Source organism: Mustela putorius, unplaced genomic scaffold, assembly GCF_011764305.1.
Source record: "Mustela putorius furo isolate JIRA1106 unplaced genomic scaffold, ASM1176430v1.1 tig00000228_pilon_pilon_pilon, whole genome shotgun sequence".
Classification (NCBI taxonomy): Eukaryota; Metazoa; Chordata; class Mammalia; order Carnivora; family Mustelidae; genus Mustela; species Mustela putorius.
This window is the reverse complement of record NW_025421322.1, coordinates 19,427,200-19,439,659: the sequence shown is the minus strand read 5'-3', so window position 1 is coordinate 19,439,659 and position 12,460 is coordinate 19,427,200. Positions and strand designations below refer to the sequence as shown.

The 12,460-nt window shown below is 39.2% G+C and overlaps 1 protein-coding gene across 3 annotated transcripts in view; it reads left to right on the top strand.

Annotated features, from left to right (window-relative positions):
* The first annotated feature begins 4,400 nt into the window (after positions 1-4,400).
* RAD21 (RAD21 cohesin complex component) overlaps positions 4,401-12,460 on the top strand; it is a 28,706-nt gene continuing 20,646 nt past the window's right edge. Inside the window, exons 1-2 of one of the 3 annotated variants that reach the window (XM_045078070.1) lie at positions 4,401-4,613; positions 11,863-12,037. In XM_045078070.1, coding sequence (XP_044934005.1) covers positions 11,894-12,037 — 144 coding nt within the window. In that variant the 5' untranslated portion in view covers positions 4,401-4,613; positions 11,863-11,893. Of the gene's footprint in view, positions 4,614-4,885; positions 5,033-11,862; positions 12,038-12,460 lie in introns of those variants that run through there. The other 2 variants (XM_004743472.3, XM_004743473.3) reach the window with 2 other exon arrangements.

Genomic DNA, 12,460 nt, shown 5'->3' with positions numbered 1-12,460 from the left:
AGCAATTTCACAAGTTCCCAAGTTATAAGCCTATTAAAGTTGGCCAAGCATCATTCTCTGCCATTCTACCTTGAATATATCAGACCTCATTGATAATAAAGTTTGCCTTTAGTCTTAGGGAAATAATTTTGGTCCATTCTTTTTCATTGTGAGTTTATTTAATAGTGTTAATTCCTCCATAGGATTAGCAGATAGGGAAATAATTTCCAAATTACATAGTTCAGGTATGATTCCTTTCCCCAGCCCATTAACATTTTGTCCCCATCAAGTTAAAGCAAAGCACATTAACACAGCTGAGGCCACGGAGGACAGAGGACTGTACATGATGCCTATTCACTTCAAGTCAGCTCTTGGCTCGGTTTAGCCACAAGCTGTGTCTCTGAAGTGCTTACTGCTAGAGTTTCATCTATCTCTGCCCCTGTCTCATAACTCGGCAGCTTCTACCTTCCTTTCCACCTCTTCCAACAAACCACCGTCACCTTCTACTTAGGAAAAGTACTATATTTACCGCATGACTTCTTTATTAATGGTAATTTAACGTGTCTTTTTTAAGTTGGCAAGGACTTTTCATTAAGATGTTAGCTTGTTAGTCATATAGGATTTAAGAGATCTACCCAACCTTATTTGCTTCCAAATTGTCCTACTATTTTTAGTAAGCAGTTTCGCAGAATGAAAGGAACAGAGTGAATCATGTTACAACAATAAAAATGTCTGCATTCTGCAATGGCTGGACGGGTTAGGAGGAAACACTATCCATCTGCTTTTGAATAAACACCCCGTCTCAAAGGTGCTGTAGGACGCACAGGAGAGATGATGGGCTTAAAAACAGAAGGAATGAATCCAAACGGTCACAGATAAAAACTCCCAGCTTAAGAGTTAAAACTGTTCTCAGCGTTGAAATGCAGTTAGCAGGAAGATATTTTCTGAGAGAAGTCTAAGTAATTAGCATAGACCCTGACCCTGCTTCTGCGTCTGCAGCATTCCCTGGTCTCAACCTTAACCTTGACAAACCCCCAGTCGCACCTGACCCATGCACCTGCAGATCCCAGGGCCTGCTCTGGCCCTTTGCGATTCTTTGCTGAAACCTATTTGCCCAAGCAGACCTTTAGTAAACCCAGACAGAGATATTTGCAGCCACCCTAGAGAGCACAATACTGACTCAAACCCCCGTGCCCCACGCTGAGCATGTGGCTATGAATAGGGTCTACCATTTCTTACAAAACCTTCCCTCACACCCCATTACCAATCATTTTCTTAATATCTAAGCATAGTAAGAATTGATATTTCAATGTTTTGTCCTTAATCTGTCTGCTTCTTATATAACTTCTTTGTCTGATTATAACATTTTTGACTAGGACTGTTGTCCTTAAAATGCATTTCCTTTTTGATAAAAAATAGTACATTCTCTTTTAGAGATAAAAAGAATATTGACAAGAAAAGCCAGAATCTACTATTGTTTTTTTCAGTTACTTTCTATCCATTTCTCTGCCTAGCCCCAAATCTGAAAGAAGTTATTCAGTCTTTCTGGATTTTCTTTAATGAGGTTTAAGAGTCTCATGCAACAAATATTTTATACTTTGATTTTTCTTTGTTTAAAGAAGACTTAAAATTCTGGGGCACAATGTTCACTACTCACCCATTACTATCATTGAAATACTCCTAAAAATCTCTCCATTTTCCTTATTTCTCTTCTAATGCTATACCTCCTACTTAATATATATACAAATAATATATAATTAATTCTGTTTTTGAAATTTGGCAATTCAGAGGAATAAGTCTACAGAATGGTGTCTAATTCTTAAATAACTCTGCTATCAGTTGGTTGTCTTTTTCTGTAACATGTCTTTTCTGTAACAGTTTTTATTTCCCATTAAGTCTCAGGTATGGGTGTGTATGTCATTGTGAAGTAAGACAAAGAGCACAGTTGCTTTCATAAACATATGATGATGTTTATGTATATGATGATCGGGTTGATGGCATCATCTTTCAGTGATTGTCCCAAATCAGACAAGTCATCAACTAAGTAATCAGAAAAGAAAAGCTGACTGTTTTCAACTAAAGGAAGATTAAAGCTGTAAGTTAAATCAGCCCCATCATGGTTTCAGTCAAACAAATTCACAATTATTAAAATGAACTTATGCAGATTCATCAAATAAGTCTTTCCAGGTAAGTCTTTTCCAGGTAAAGGAGATGCTGACTGCAGCGAACTTCTGTAACAAGAAAAGTTAACTTGACATTTTAATACACAGAAATGAATGAATATGTTGATAGGATGGGACTCTGCGCCAAAACAGAACATATACCTGGTTCAAAAGAATTAAATCAAGCAGATTTAGGGGCCTAGGGATGTATATGAAGAAATTATATAAAATCCACGAAGGGGAAGAAGGTGGGCTTGGGTGGAGATCTAATGGATAAGAATAAAAAATAGTTCCAGAGAGAAGAAGTGATAGTACCTTGAGAAGTCAGTACTGGAGGGAGAGAGGAAGGGGGAGGAGAAACAGTGGGGAAGAGAGAAAGAGGGAGAGAGAGAAAAGGAGGGTAAAGTGGAGAGGGAGATAAATTTTCAAATAAGGATTACAAAATGGGCCTAGAGCAAGTATAGTTAAGAGGGACATTTAGAGTATCCAAGTATTTTCAATGTTCTTAAAAGTTGGGTATCTGATAAAGATTTACCCTACCTTGCTGGCTCTTTCATTGTTCAGAAAATAGAAGGAACAAGAATAATAGCCACAATTTACTGAGTAATTACTCAGTTTCCAGCATTATGCCATGTACTTTGTACATATTATCTCATTTAATTCTTTCAGAAATCATGAAAATTATTATTCTCATACAGGTAGTAAATGGCAGGGCCATCTTGCAGAGCCCTGAAATTTGGGGCAAGGAGGGGATCTATTTTATAGTAATAGCATTACCCTAAATAAAACGGAGGAAGACTCTCTTGAGGAAGTGACTGTGGAATTAAGATGTGGAAGATGAAGAATTAGACCAAGGGGAAGGGATGGAAATGCAAGACTGTTTTAAGCACAGCAAACAGCCAGTGCAAAAATCTTGAGGCAGAAGTGCTCATAGTGCATTTAATGATTTAGAAAGTGGAGTGTCTGGAGTAGTGAGAAAGGGGTGGGGAGGAAGTTAGAGCAGGAGGCTGGGGCTACATTAAGTATTCTGGGTAATAACCTGAAAGCTATGAAAGAGTTTTTAGAAGGGGAGGGGAGTGATTAGACTTGTGTTTTGCAAAGGTTCTTTAGGTTGAGAAAGGTTCTTTAGGCCGCAAAGGTTCTTTGCAGGGAAGTGATTAATTGAAGGAAGACAAGAGTGGAAGTGGAGAGACCAGTTAAGGAGGCCACGGAGAGAATGGAGACTTGAGGGTGGATAGACAACAAACTGAACAAAACAAAACTAATCTTCATATAACCTTCCTCCATCTGTTCTGTCTCGGTGTATGGCTTCCCAGTCCAGTCCATTTCATCCTTGCAAGTAAGTCCCAAACTAGAGGCATCATCTTTGGAACTCCCTCTACTACAACACCATAAGGACTCTGTTGACCAATTCCTGCTGGTTTTATTGCCTTTAAAAAAAACTCCACAAACGAACATAAATTACACCTAGACATTTACTCTAGCCCTCTCCAATATGCTTGAATGGTCTTTCTAAAATGAAGAAGCCTCCATTAGTGCCCAGACGCTAAAATTCTGCCATGAGACTTTTGCACATGATGACATGATGTTCTCTCTTCTTGGGAACTCAACCTCCACATCCCAGCTCCTCCTCAATTGCTCAAGGAAGACCTTCTCTTCCATTCCCAAATTCCCCACTTTGGGGTCTCCTTGTACATTTGTTTTTTTGTGGCACAAGTATTTCTAAAAATTCCTCCCTAGCTATACCGGAACCTTCATGAAGGCACGTACTATCTCCTTCAATTTCATGATTAGGCCCTAAACCCTATCTGTCACAATACATGGTTCGGAGAAGACCATCTATAAATATAGATTGACTCAATGAATCCCCCAGATTTGTGGATTTTAAGGGTTTTATGTTATCTTCGTCACTATGGAACCATTAAAATTAATTTTTGTGTCCTGGCAAATCTGTACAACAGATACTCCCTCTAAAACAAGCGTTTATTCCTACCTTGCCAGTGGATATTCACTCCACTGGCAAGCACTGCGCGTGCGCTATCTGCCAGGTCCGCAACACTTGAAAACCCTCTGGCGAGAGAATCACTTTTGCGCTTGCTCAGTTTGGGGCCCGCACAACCAGAGGGCGGGGGGCGGGAGGGGGGGAAATCCGACGAAAAGGAAATGGTCACTGCGCCTGCGTCGCTCCTTCTAGGGCTCAGGCTGGCTGCGCAGGCGCATAGAAACCATTTTGACCGTAAACATCCTGCCGATTTGAACCGAGGATTTGGGCGGCAGGAAGAGCCGCGGCGTAACGGCAGCCATCTTGTTTGTTTGAGTGAATCGGAAAGGAGGCGGTGGCTGTTGCCGCGGCGGGAGCTGCTCCGAAGCTACACCTCACAGGGGCTTCCCCCCCCTTTCCCCGCCCCCTCCCCCGACCCTTTTCCCCTCCCCAGGCCACCCAGCCCGCCCAGCTCCCCGGCGGAGAGCAAGGTAAGATACGGGGCCAGCCCCTCTAATCCTAGGGCTCCCTCCGCCTACCCCTTCCCTGCCGCCTGGCTGTCTAGGAGCTGGACTGGGGAGGCCGGGGGCCAAACGGAGGGAGAAGAGCACTCGCCGCGCCCCAGGACGGTGGCCGTGCCGCCCCCCCTCCGGGCTCCGGAACGGCAGCGCCTCCCGCCCAGGCCTCTTCCCCTGGGCCCGCCCTCGACCGGGACCCGCGCAGCCTGGGCCCGCATTCTCGCTTGCTGGGTAACAAATGGTTCTGGTCCGTTCCAGGGCGGAAGCCGTTACTCCACCAGTTCCCCGCCGGGAGCCGCATCTCCTGGAGGAGGTGGAGGAAACCCCGGGGACGCGGAGGGAGAGGCGGAGGTTTGAACGAGCCCGCTCTGGGGACTGGGCCGCCTACTCCGGTAAAAATGGCTGTCTCGGAAGACGCGGGGCGGGAGGCGGCGGCGGGTCGGCGCCCGCGTTGGCAGCTCCAGGGGAGGCAGCAACCGTGCGCCGAGCTTGGGTTCGGCGGTCGGAGATGTGCGGGCGCAGCCTTCGCGGGCGCTGTGGGGCCTCAACACCGCCGCGGGCCCCTCTCCAGGGACTGCTGCTGCTGCTCCCCCTCCCCCTTTTTAAAGGAAGATTTTGTTGGGAATATTGCATATTGGACAGACCTATAGAAAACCCGACCAGGGGAAGTTGCTTTTGATTCCTAGGGAATTAACCTAATTGGTTCCCCCCCCCCGACTTTTTTAATGATTAGGATATTGAGTGTTTTGATGCTGATACAGGGGACGCTTTGGGAAGGTGTGTGTTTCTGACAAATACTTGACGTCTTTTTGCTGGCCGGGAAAGATGGATCTGCGGGGTGACACTGTCTAGTTGTGCTGCCAGCCCTAGCAGCCTCCTTCAAATTTGAAAGAAGAAAACGCTGGAGGGCTTGTCTGCCCACCCTGTGATTCGTTAGGCTGTCTTAAGCGTTCAAAAACGCGCTGGTGCTTTTTTTAAGGTTTTCTGGTAAAGGCTTTGCGTTGATCGGCTCTCTTTGCAAGCGAAGATTCATATTTGCTCTCCTAATGCTGTTTAGAATCATCGCTGAATTCCAGAAAAAAAAAAAATTCTTACTTTCATAAAATGAATGCAAATGCCAGTGACTTGTGTGAGTCGGCAGAATCTTGGAGACGGGGACTGGAGAAGCTTTCCTAAGTTGTAGTCATTAAATTTCCTTTTTTAATGTTGGAGGCAACTCATAATTATTTTTTAAAAAGACACTGATGACATATACCATATCCAGTGATTAAATTATTAACAGTTCGTAAATGGTTGAGGTGACGACAGCAGAAGTGACAGCAGTGCATAACTAATGAACATCGTGCGTTTTATACAAAGTGAGAATTACATTGGTGAAGTGTAACCTAATTTAATTTTTGTGTTGTTTATAAAGATAGTACATTAGAACACTCAAGAATTATGTTTTCCACTTAGAGTCGCATATGTTTAAAGTCTTTTTAAAGTTGATTATTTCTTTCCTGATGAATTTCTATTTACTGGGACACATATTCTGAGAAGTTTTATCTTTTATAGTTTTGTATAGAAGGGAAATTTCTGATTTTTGAGAAATAAAGGTTTTGTGTTATTTGTTTAAATGTGATGTCAGGTTGTTAGGCATGATCATGCTGACCTGTATATGCTCTGCTGTGTGATTTTTTTTTTTCAAAGTTACTGTTTACTTACATCTAGTGGGATTGTGTTTGCCGTTCCGTTTCGTTCTCATAACCCTGCTTGGTAAATAGCTTCAATTTATAGATGTGTAAGCTAAGACTCAAATGTTAAGTAACTTTTAACCCTTACTGAAGAACTAAGGAGGGAGCCGAATTTGAATCTAGGACCTTCTGATTATAAAAATTCTTGTTCAAAGAACGTTAGTACCAGTGTTAGTGTGCAGTGTTGGAAATAACTTCTGTTCCTGAGACACTCCCCAATCCCTCAGAGGTAATTACATTCTTACATGTGTTAGGTATAGTTCTCCGAAGTTAGTAAATCCCTGAATTTCAGTCTTCAAGGTGTTTATGGTTTGTGAAAAATGAACCACACAGACTAAGCAGCTTAACTTTCCAGTTAATGGCAAAGCAGGATTGTGTCTTGACATTCAGTATATCGGTATTAACTTTGAGTGCATGGTATTTGTGTATGTTCTCAGTTAACAGTAAAAAAGGCTCCCAGTGGACTCACCTTCCAAAGGTAACCACTGTCATCAGTTTTCATTTGTATGCCACAGATACTTTATGCAAGAGTATTAAACATATATTAGAGCCCTCCTTTAAAAAAAATACAAAAACATATATGTATATCATTGTTTAAGGCCACACAAAATTCTGTTATATGGCTGTATTTTGTTAAAAGTCGCTAAGTAGCAGCTAGGTAAGTTATTTCTAATATTTTGCTGTTAAAATTCATGCTGGCAGGGCAACACAGTATTGCAGTTAGAGATGTGGGCTCTGAAATTTAAGTTCCCACTTGAATTCTATGCTAGCAACCTTTGGCACATTGTCCTCTCCTTTTCTCCCTTTTCCGGTCTGGGTGAGATTTTTAAGATTTTTTTGTTCTTATAAATATTTTACACCTCCCAAGTATATCTTTGGCATTGTACTTGAAGTACATTTTCTGGTTTAAAGGTATCAGTGTTTGAGGTTTTCATAAGATGCTGGCAAATTGTCCTTCAAAGAGGTCATACCAATTTATACAACCATTGTCCTGCCTTGTTTTCTAACAGTGAAATATCATAATTCATACTGTAAAAACATGAAATTACTTTTGGGGATATTGAGAAAAGTTTGCTGCTTTAGGGGAAAAAAAAAGAGAAATCACGAAATTGCTCATCTATGCTCTGGTACCAAATGCCGGCGTTATGCTAAGATCTTTTGCAAAGGATTAACAGAGATATACAGAAATTCAAAATCTACAGATATTAATCAACTTCTTTTCCTAAGATTGGTTAAAGGATAGTGATACTAAGGAAAAAGATTGTTTTGAAGCAATGATTACACTTTCTCCATATTTAGATATAAGGCAGTACTTGAGCCACCACTGTTCTTCAGGCTTCCTTTAGTTATTAGGGTGATTTCCTCTTGCTAATTGTTTCCCAGAATAATTTTAGCACCACTCTACTTTAGTTACCCCCATCCCATGCCAAGAAAGCATCTATTTAGGAATCTCTGCCTCCACATAGCTGGGATATTTTAGGCATGGTACTTTGACTAGGAGCTTAAGTCCTGGCCATGAGCTACTAACACCTGTTGAAAAGAGCCAGTATTAATTTCTAAAATCTCTAGAATTTTTTACATGTGTCAATTATGAGATCACTTGGTGTATCTCATTTCCTTATTCATTAAGTACGTATTTAGTAGTTGACATGCAGTGGGCAACATTCTAAGAGCTAAATATTAAGGAGATTTTTTTTTTTAATACAGCTATCTTCTGCAGTGAAACTTAGGACATCTTGTGTATGACAGTGGCTGTGTTTCTAAGAACAGACTGCCATTTTGAATTTCTACAAAATCCTGTAGACTTTATAGGGCTGTAGATGGAGCTTAATTTTCATACTAATAAATGTTTAGGCTTAAAGTAAAAGCACTGCTTTGCAACATAGATTTTTTGGTTATGGGAAGCATATTTTGAACTATAAAATACTGCTGAGCAGGATTTAATTCTTCTACCTTAGAGTATTTAATTTAATTCTTCTACCTTAGAGTATTTGATATGAATTCTTCCTAGTTTCATATTCCTTAGTTCTTTTCTTCACTTCACATTTGAGAGAAAGAGTTCACAACATTGAACAATTGATGAAGTCTGGGTTTTTTTCCCCCCTTTGGAGACAATTTTTCTTGTGTAAATTAGAGATCTCCTGGGAGCATCTGGTTCAGCAAATGAGAATTTCAGGACCCTTTGCCATTAAGGGAGAGGAGGCAAACCTGATTGAATTACTTTTGCACCACCACCCTCCACCCTTTCAGACTTTTTTGACAGACATGAAGTCTCTTGCCTATGATATGTTTAACTAATAAATATTTTCTATATACATCACTGGAAAGAATGGACACAGTTCTTAATTCACAGTAAAGTAAGCAAAGTCTCATTTTAAAATTTAAAGTCTCTCTATAAAAACATGAAAATTACCATTTATTTACTTTGGATTTTTTTTAAGCTAATTCAAAAAGGAATTTTTATTCTAACTAGCAGTGTATAAACGTTGATACTTCTGTATATCCTTATTGGACTTTGGTGTTGTCATTACTTTTTATTTCAGGTCTTATGATAGATGTGCAGTGATTTCTCATGGGTCTAAATTTGCATTTTCTTAATGACTGGTGATGATGAGCATCTTTTCTTGTTCTTATTTGCCATTGTTAAATCCTTTTCTGTGAAATTTCTTTTGCCTGTTTCCTAATTAGACTTTTTTACTTGAGTTTTTAGCATTCTTTGTTCTGGATCCAAGTCCCTGTCAGATACATCATTTTTAATTTTTCCCCCATTTTGTACCTTATCTTTACATTTTCAGCGCTTTCCTATAACAAAATTTCCTTATTTGGGTGTTTTTTTTCCTTTATGGGACATGTTTTTAGTGCTCATCTGAAAAAACTTACTGGGATGCCTGGCTAGCTCAGTCAGTTAAGCCTCCGCCTAGGTCTTGATGGGGGGGGGGGGCTACCCAGCAAGGAGTCTGCTCCCCTCCCTGTTCGAGCGCTCTAGTGTTCTCACTCTCTAATTCTCTCTCTCTCAAAAAAAAGTGTGTGTGTATATATATACACCAAGCTTTAGGTATACCAAAGGTTTTTCCCTCTGTTTTTTTCTGAAAATTATAAACTTTTACATTTAAGTCTGTGATTTATTTTGAGTTACTTTTTATATAATGTGTGAGGTTTGGATCAGGATTCCTTTTTTTTTTTCCCCCACCTGTGGATGATGTCCAGTCACCCAAGCATTATTTGTTGAAAAAACTATCCTTTCCCCTTTGTCAAGCTTCTTCATCTTCGTGAAAAATCAGTTGGACTTAAGTGGATTTCTGGGTTCCCTATCCTATTGTATTGATCTGTTTCTTTTTCTGTCTGCCATACAGTGTTGGCTATTGTAGCTATGTAAATCTTGAAATTGGTTAGACAAATTCATCCCAATTCTTTAAAAAAAAAAAAAAAAGCTATTCTCATTCCTTTGCTTTTTCATATAAATTTTAGAAACATCTTGTGAATAGCTGTAAGAAAACTCACTAGGATTTTGATAGGTGTTAAAGTTTCTTTTAAAACTAAACATACACTTATCATACTACCCAGCAGTCAAAGGTCAGGACATTCGTCCCAGAGAAATGAAAACTCTGTTCACTAAAATTCTGTATACACAGATATTTATAGCAGCTTTATTTGAAACCTCCTCAAACTAGAAGTAACCAAATATCCTTTAGTAAATGATTGACAAAGCAAATGGTGGTATACCCATCTCATGGAATGCTACTCTGTGATAAAAAGGAGCATACTACTGATGCTTGAAATCATTTGGGTGGATCTCAAAGAGTGTTAGATGGTTGGATCCAAAAGGTCACATACTCTATGATTCCATTTATATAACATTTTCAAAATGACAAAATTAGAGATAAAAACAGAGTGTTGGTTGGTGAGGCTTAGGAATGGTAGAGAGGAAGGAATGGGTGTGACAATTTAAAAGGATGGGAGAGGGAGAGCTTTGTATTGATAAATTAGTTTTGCATTTTATTTGCTTACGATGTTGGTTACACAAATATGCACATGTGATAAAATGGCATAGAATTATGTATACACATTGTACCAACGTCACTGGCCTGGTTTTGATACTGTATGTAAGATGTCACCATCGGGGGGAAAGTAGTTAAAGGGTAAGTGGGACCTCTCAGTACTATTTCTGGGACTCCTGCAAATCTATAATTATATCAAGGTCAAAAATGTTTTAAAAATGTTTAAGTACTTCTCATGTGGTATGGATGTGCTTGAGTTTATTTATGTAAAAATATGACATACATCTTCTAGTTCTGGGCATTTTAGAAAGAAATTCATCTGGCAGAATAGATTTTTTTAATCTTCTGTGAAAGAAGGAAAATAAATAATATAAGGGAACTGTTGGGGCGCCTGGGTGGCTCAGTGGGTTAAAGCCTCTGCCTTCTACTGGGGTCATATTCTCAGGGTCCTGGAATCGAGCCCCGCATTGGGGGGCTCTGCTCGGCGGGGAGCCTGCTTCCTTCTCTCTGTCTGCTTGTCTCTCTGCCTGCTTGTGATCTCTGTCAAGTAAATAAATAAAATCTTAAAAAATAATAATAATAATGATATAAGGGAATTATCAACACGGGAAATATAGGAAACATGCACAGTTAAAGCTGGAGTTTTTAAGCTGCTTTTTTTTTTCCTTTATGTATTTATAACATAGCTTACTGAAAGAAAAATAATATGTGAATAACAATTATATTTCTACTAAGGCTATTTTAGTCATAAGATAAATATTACAGTGTGTCATTGTCCTGAATATAGTATTTAAATTGTAACTGGACAAGTGCTTTTCAAGTTTCTGAGTTGGGAAAACTATACATAAAATAGCTTTTAAGCCTCAGTTTTTCTAACTAGTCACCTGTAAAATGGAGGCAACCCGCCTTCTTATCTTTATTTGGTACAATATGAATGTGTATTATCACAGTGCTTGTCATGAGATAGTAGTTACTGTATAAAGCATCTAGGTGAGTATCAGTTGTTAATGGGGTTCTTAAAAAAATGGAAATTTACACATTAATATCTGTTCCTGAGTGTTTTTCTTCTTTGACATAGTTTTCTTGCCATGAACAATGTATTATCTAGCTTTTGGCCACAGTCAGACTCCACAGTCAGTAATCAAGATAGGAATGGAATGAACACTTGATGGAACTTCAGAATGAGCAAGAATTGTCTGGTGACAATTTTTACTAAAAAACTAAACAAAATCCTGGCACTTTTATTTGGAGTATAGAAATGGTTTGGCTCCTGTGCCCCTTTTCCCTTCAGCTCTTTATATTTTGAGGTTTTTTTCCTTCCCCTCTCAAAACTAAGCAGTCGGTTCTTTTAAATGTGTATTGTACTTTACTCAAACCTTTCAAAGTTCTTATATTTAAAAGAATTGGAAACTTTTATTTTCAGATTTCTTACATGTCTTGATAAATCTTTGTTTTCACATGGTATTTATATTAACTCTTTTTCCCTTTCAGGTTTCCTCCTGTTTCATAATCAGCCGGAACAATGTTCTACGCACATTTTGTCCTGAGTAAGAGAGGGCCTCTGGCCAAAATTTGGCTAGCGGCCCATTGGGATAAGAAGCTAACCAAAGCCCATGTGTTTGAGTGTAATTTAGAGAGCAGTGTGGAGAGTATCATCTCACCAAAGGTATGTTTGATATTGATACTTTTTATTCAGTTTGTTGATTGTTTACTGATATGTAAAATAGAATTCTGTAAAATTAGGTTAACATCTGTGTATATTGGAGGCAAAGAAAAATTTGTAGATTATCCATAGTTCCAGTTTGATACTCTGTTCCCTTTAAAAATTCTGTAAGTGCACTGATACTTTCATTTGCCAGTTTTCATGGTAGCTAAGTATGAGGTCAGGCAGTACCCAGATATTTTATATTTGTCTTTCTAGATGTTTTCGTACTAAAATATGTATGTAAGTGTTTCTAATTTGGGAATTTAAAAAATATTCAAAGAAAGGATCCATTAATTGGGAAAGGTTGTAGGGATCAAGATCTAATTATCTTATCCATCTGGTAAATAGTGTCCATAATGCTTGTTCTTCCTCAGCTCCATAGGC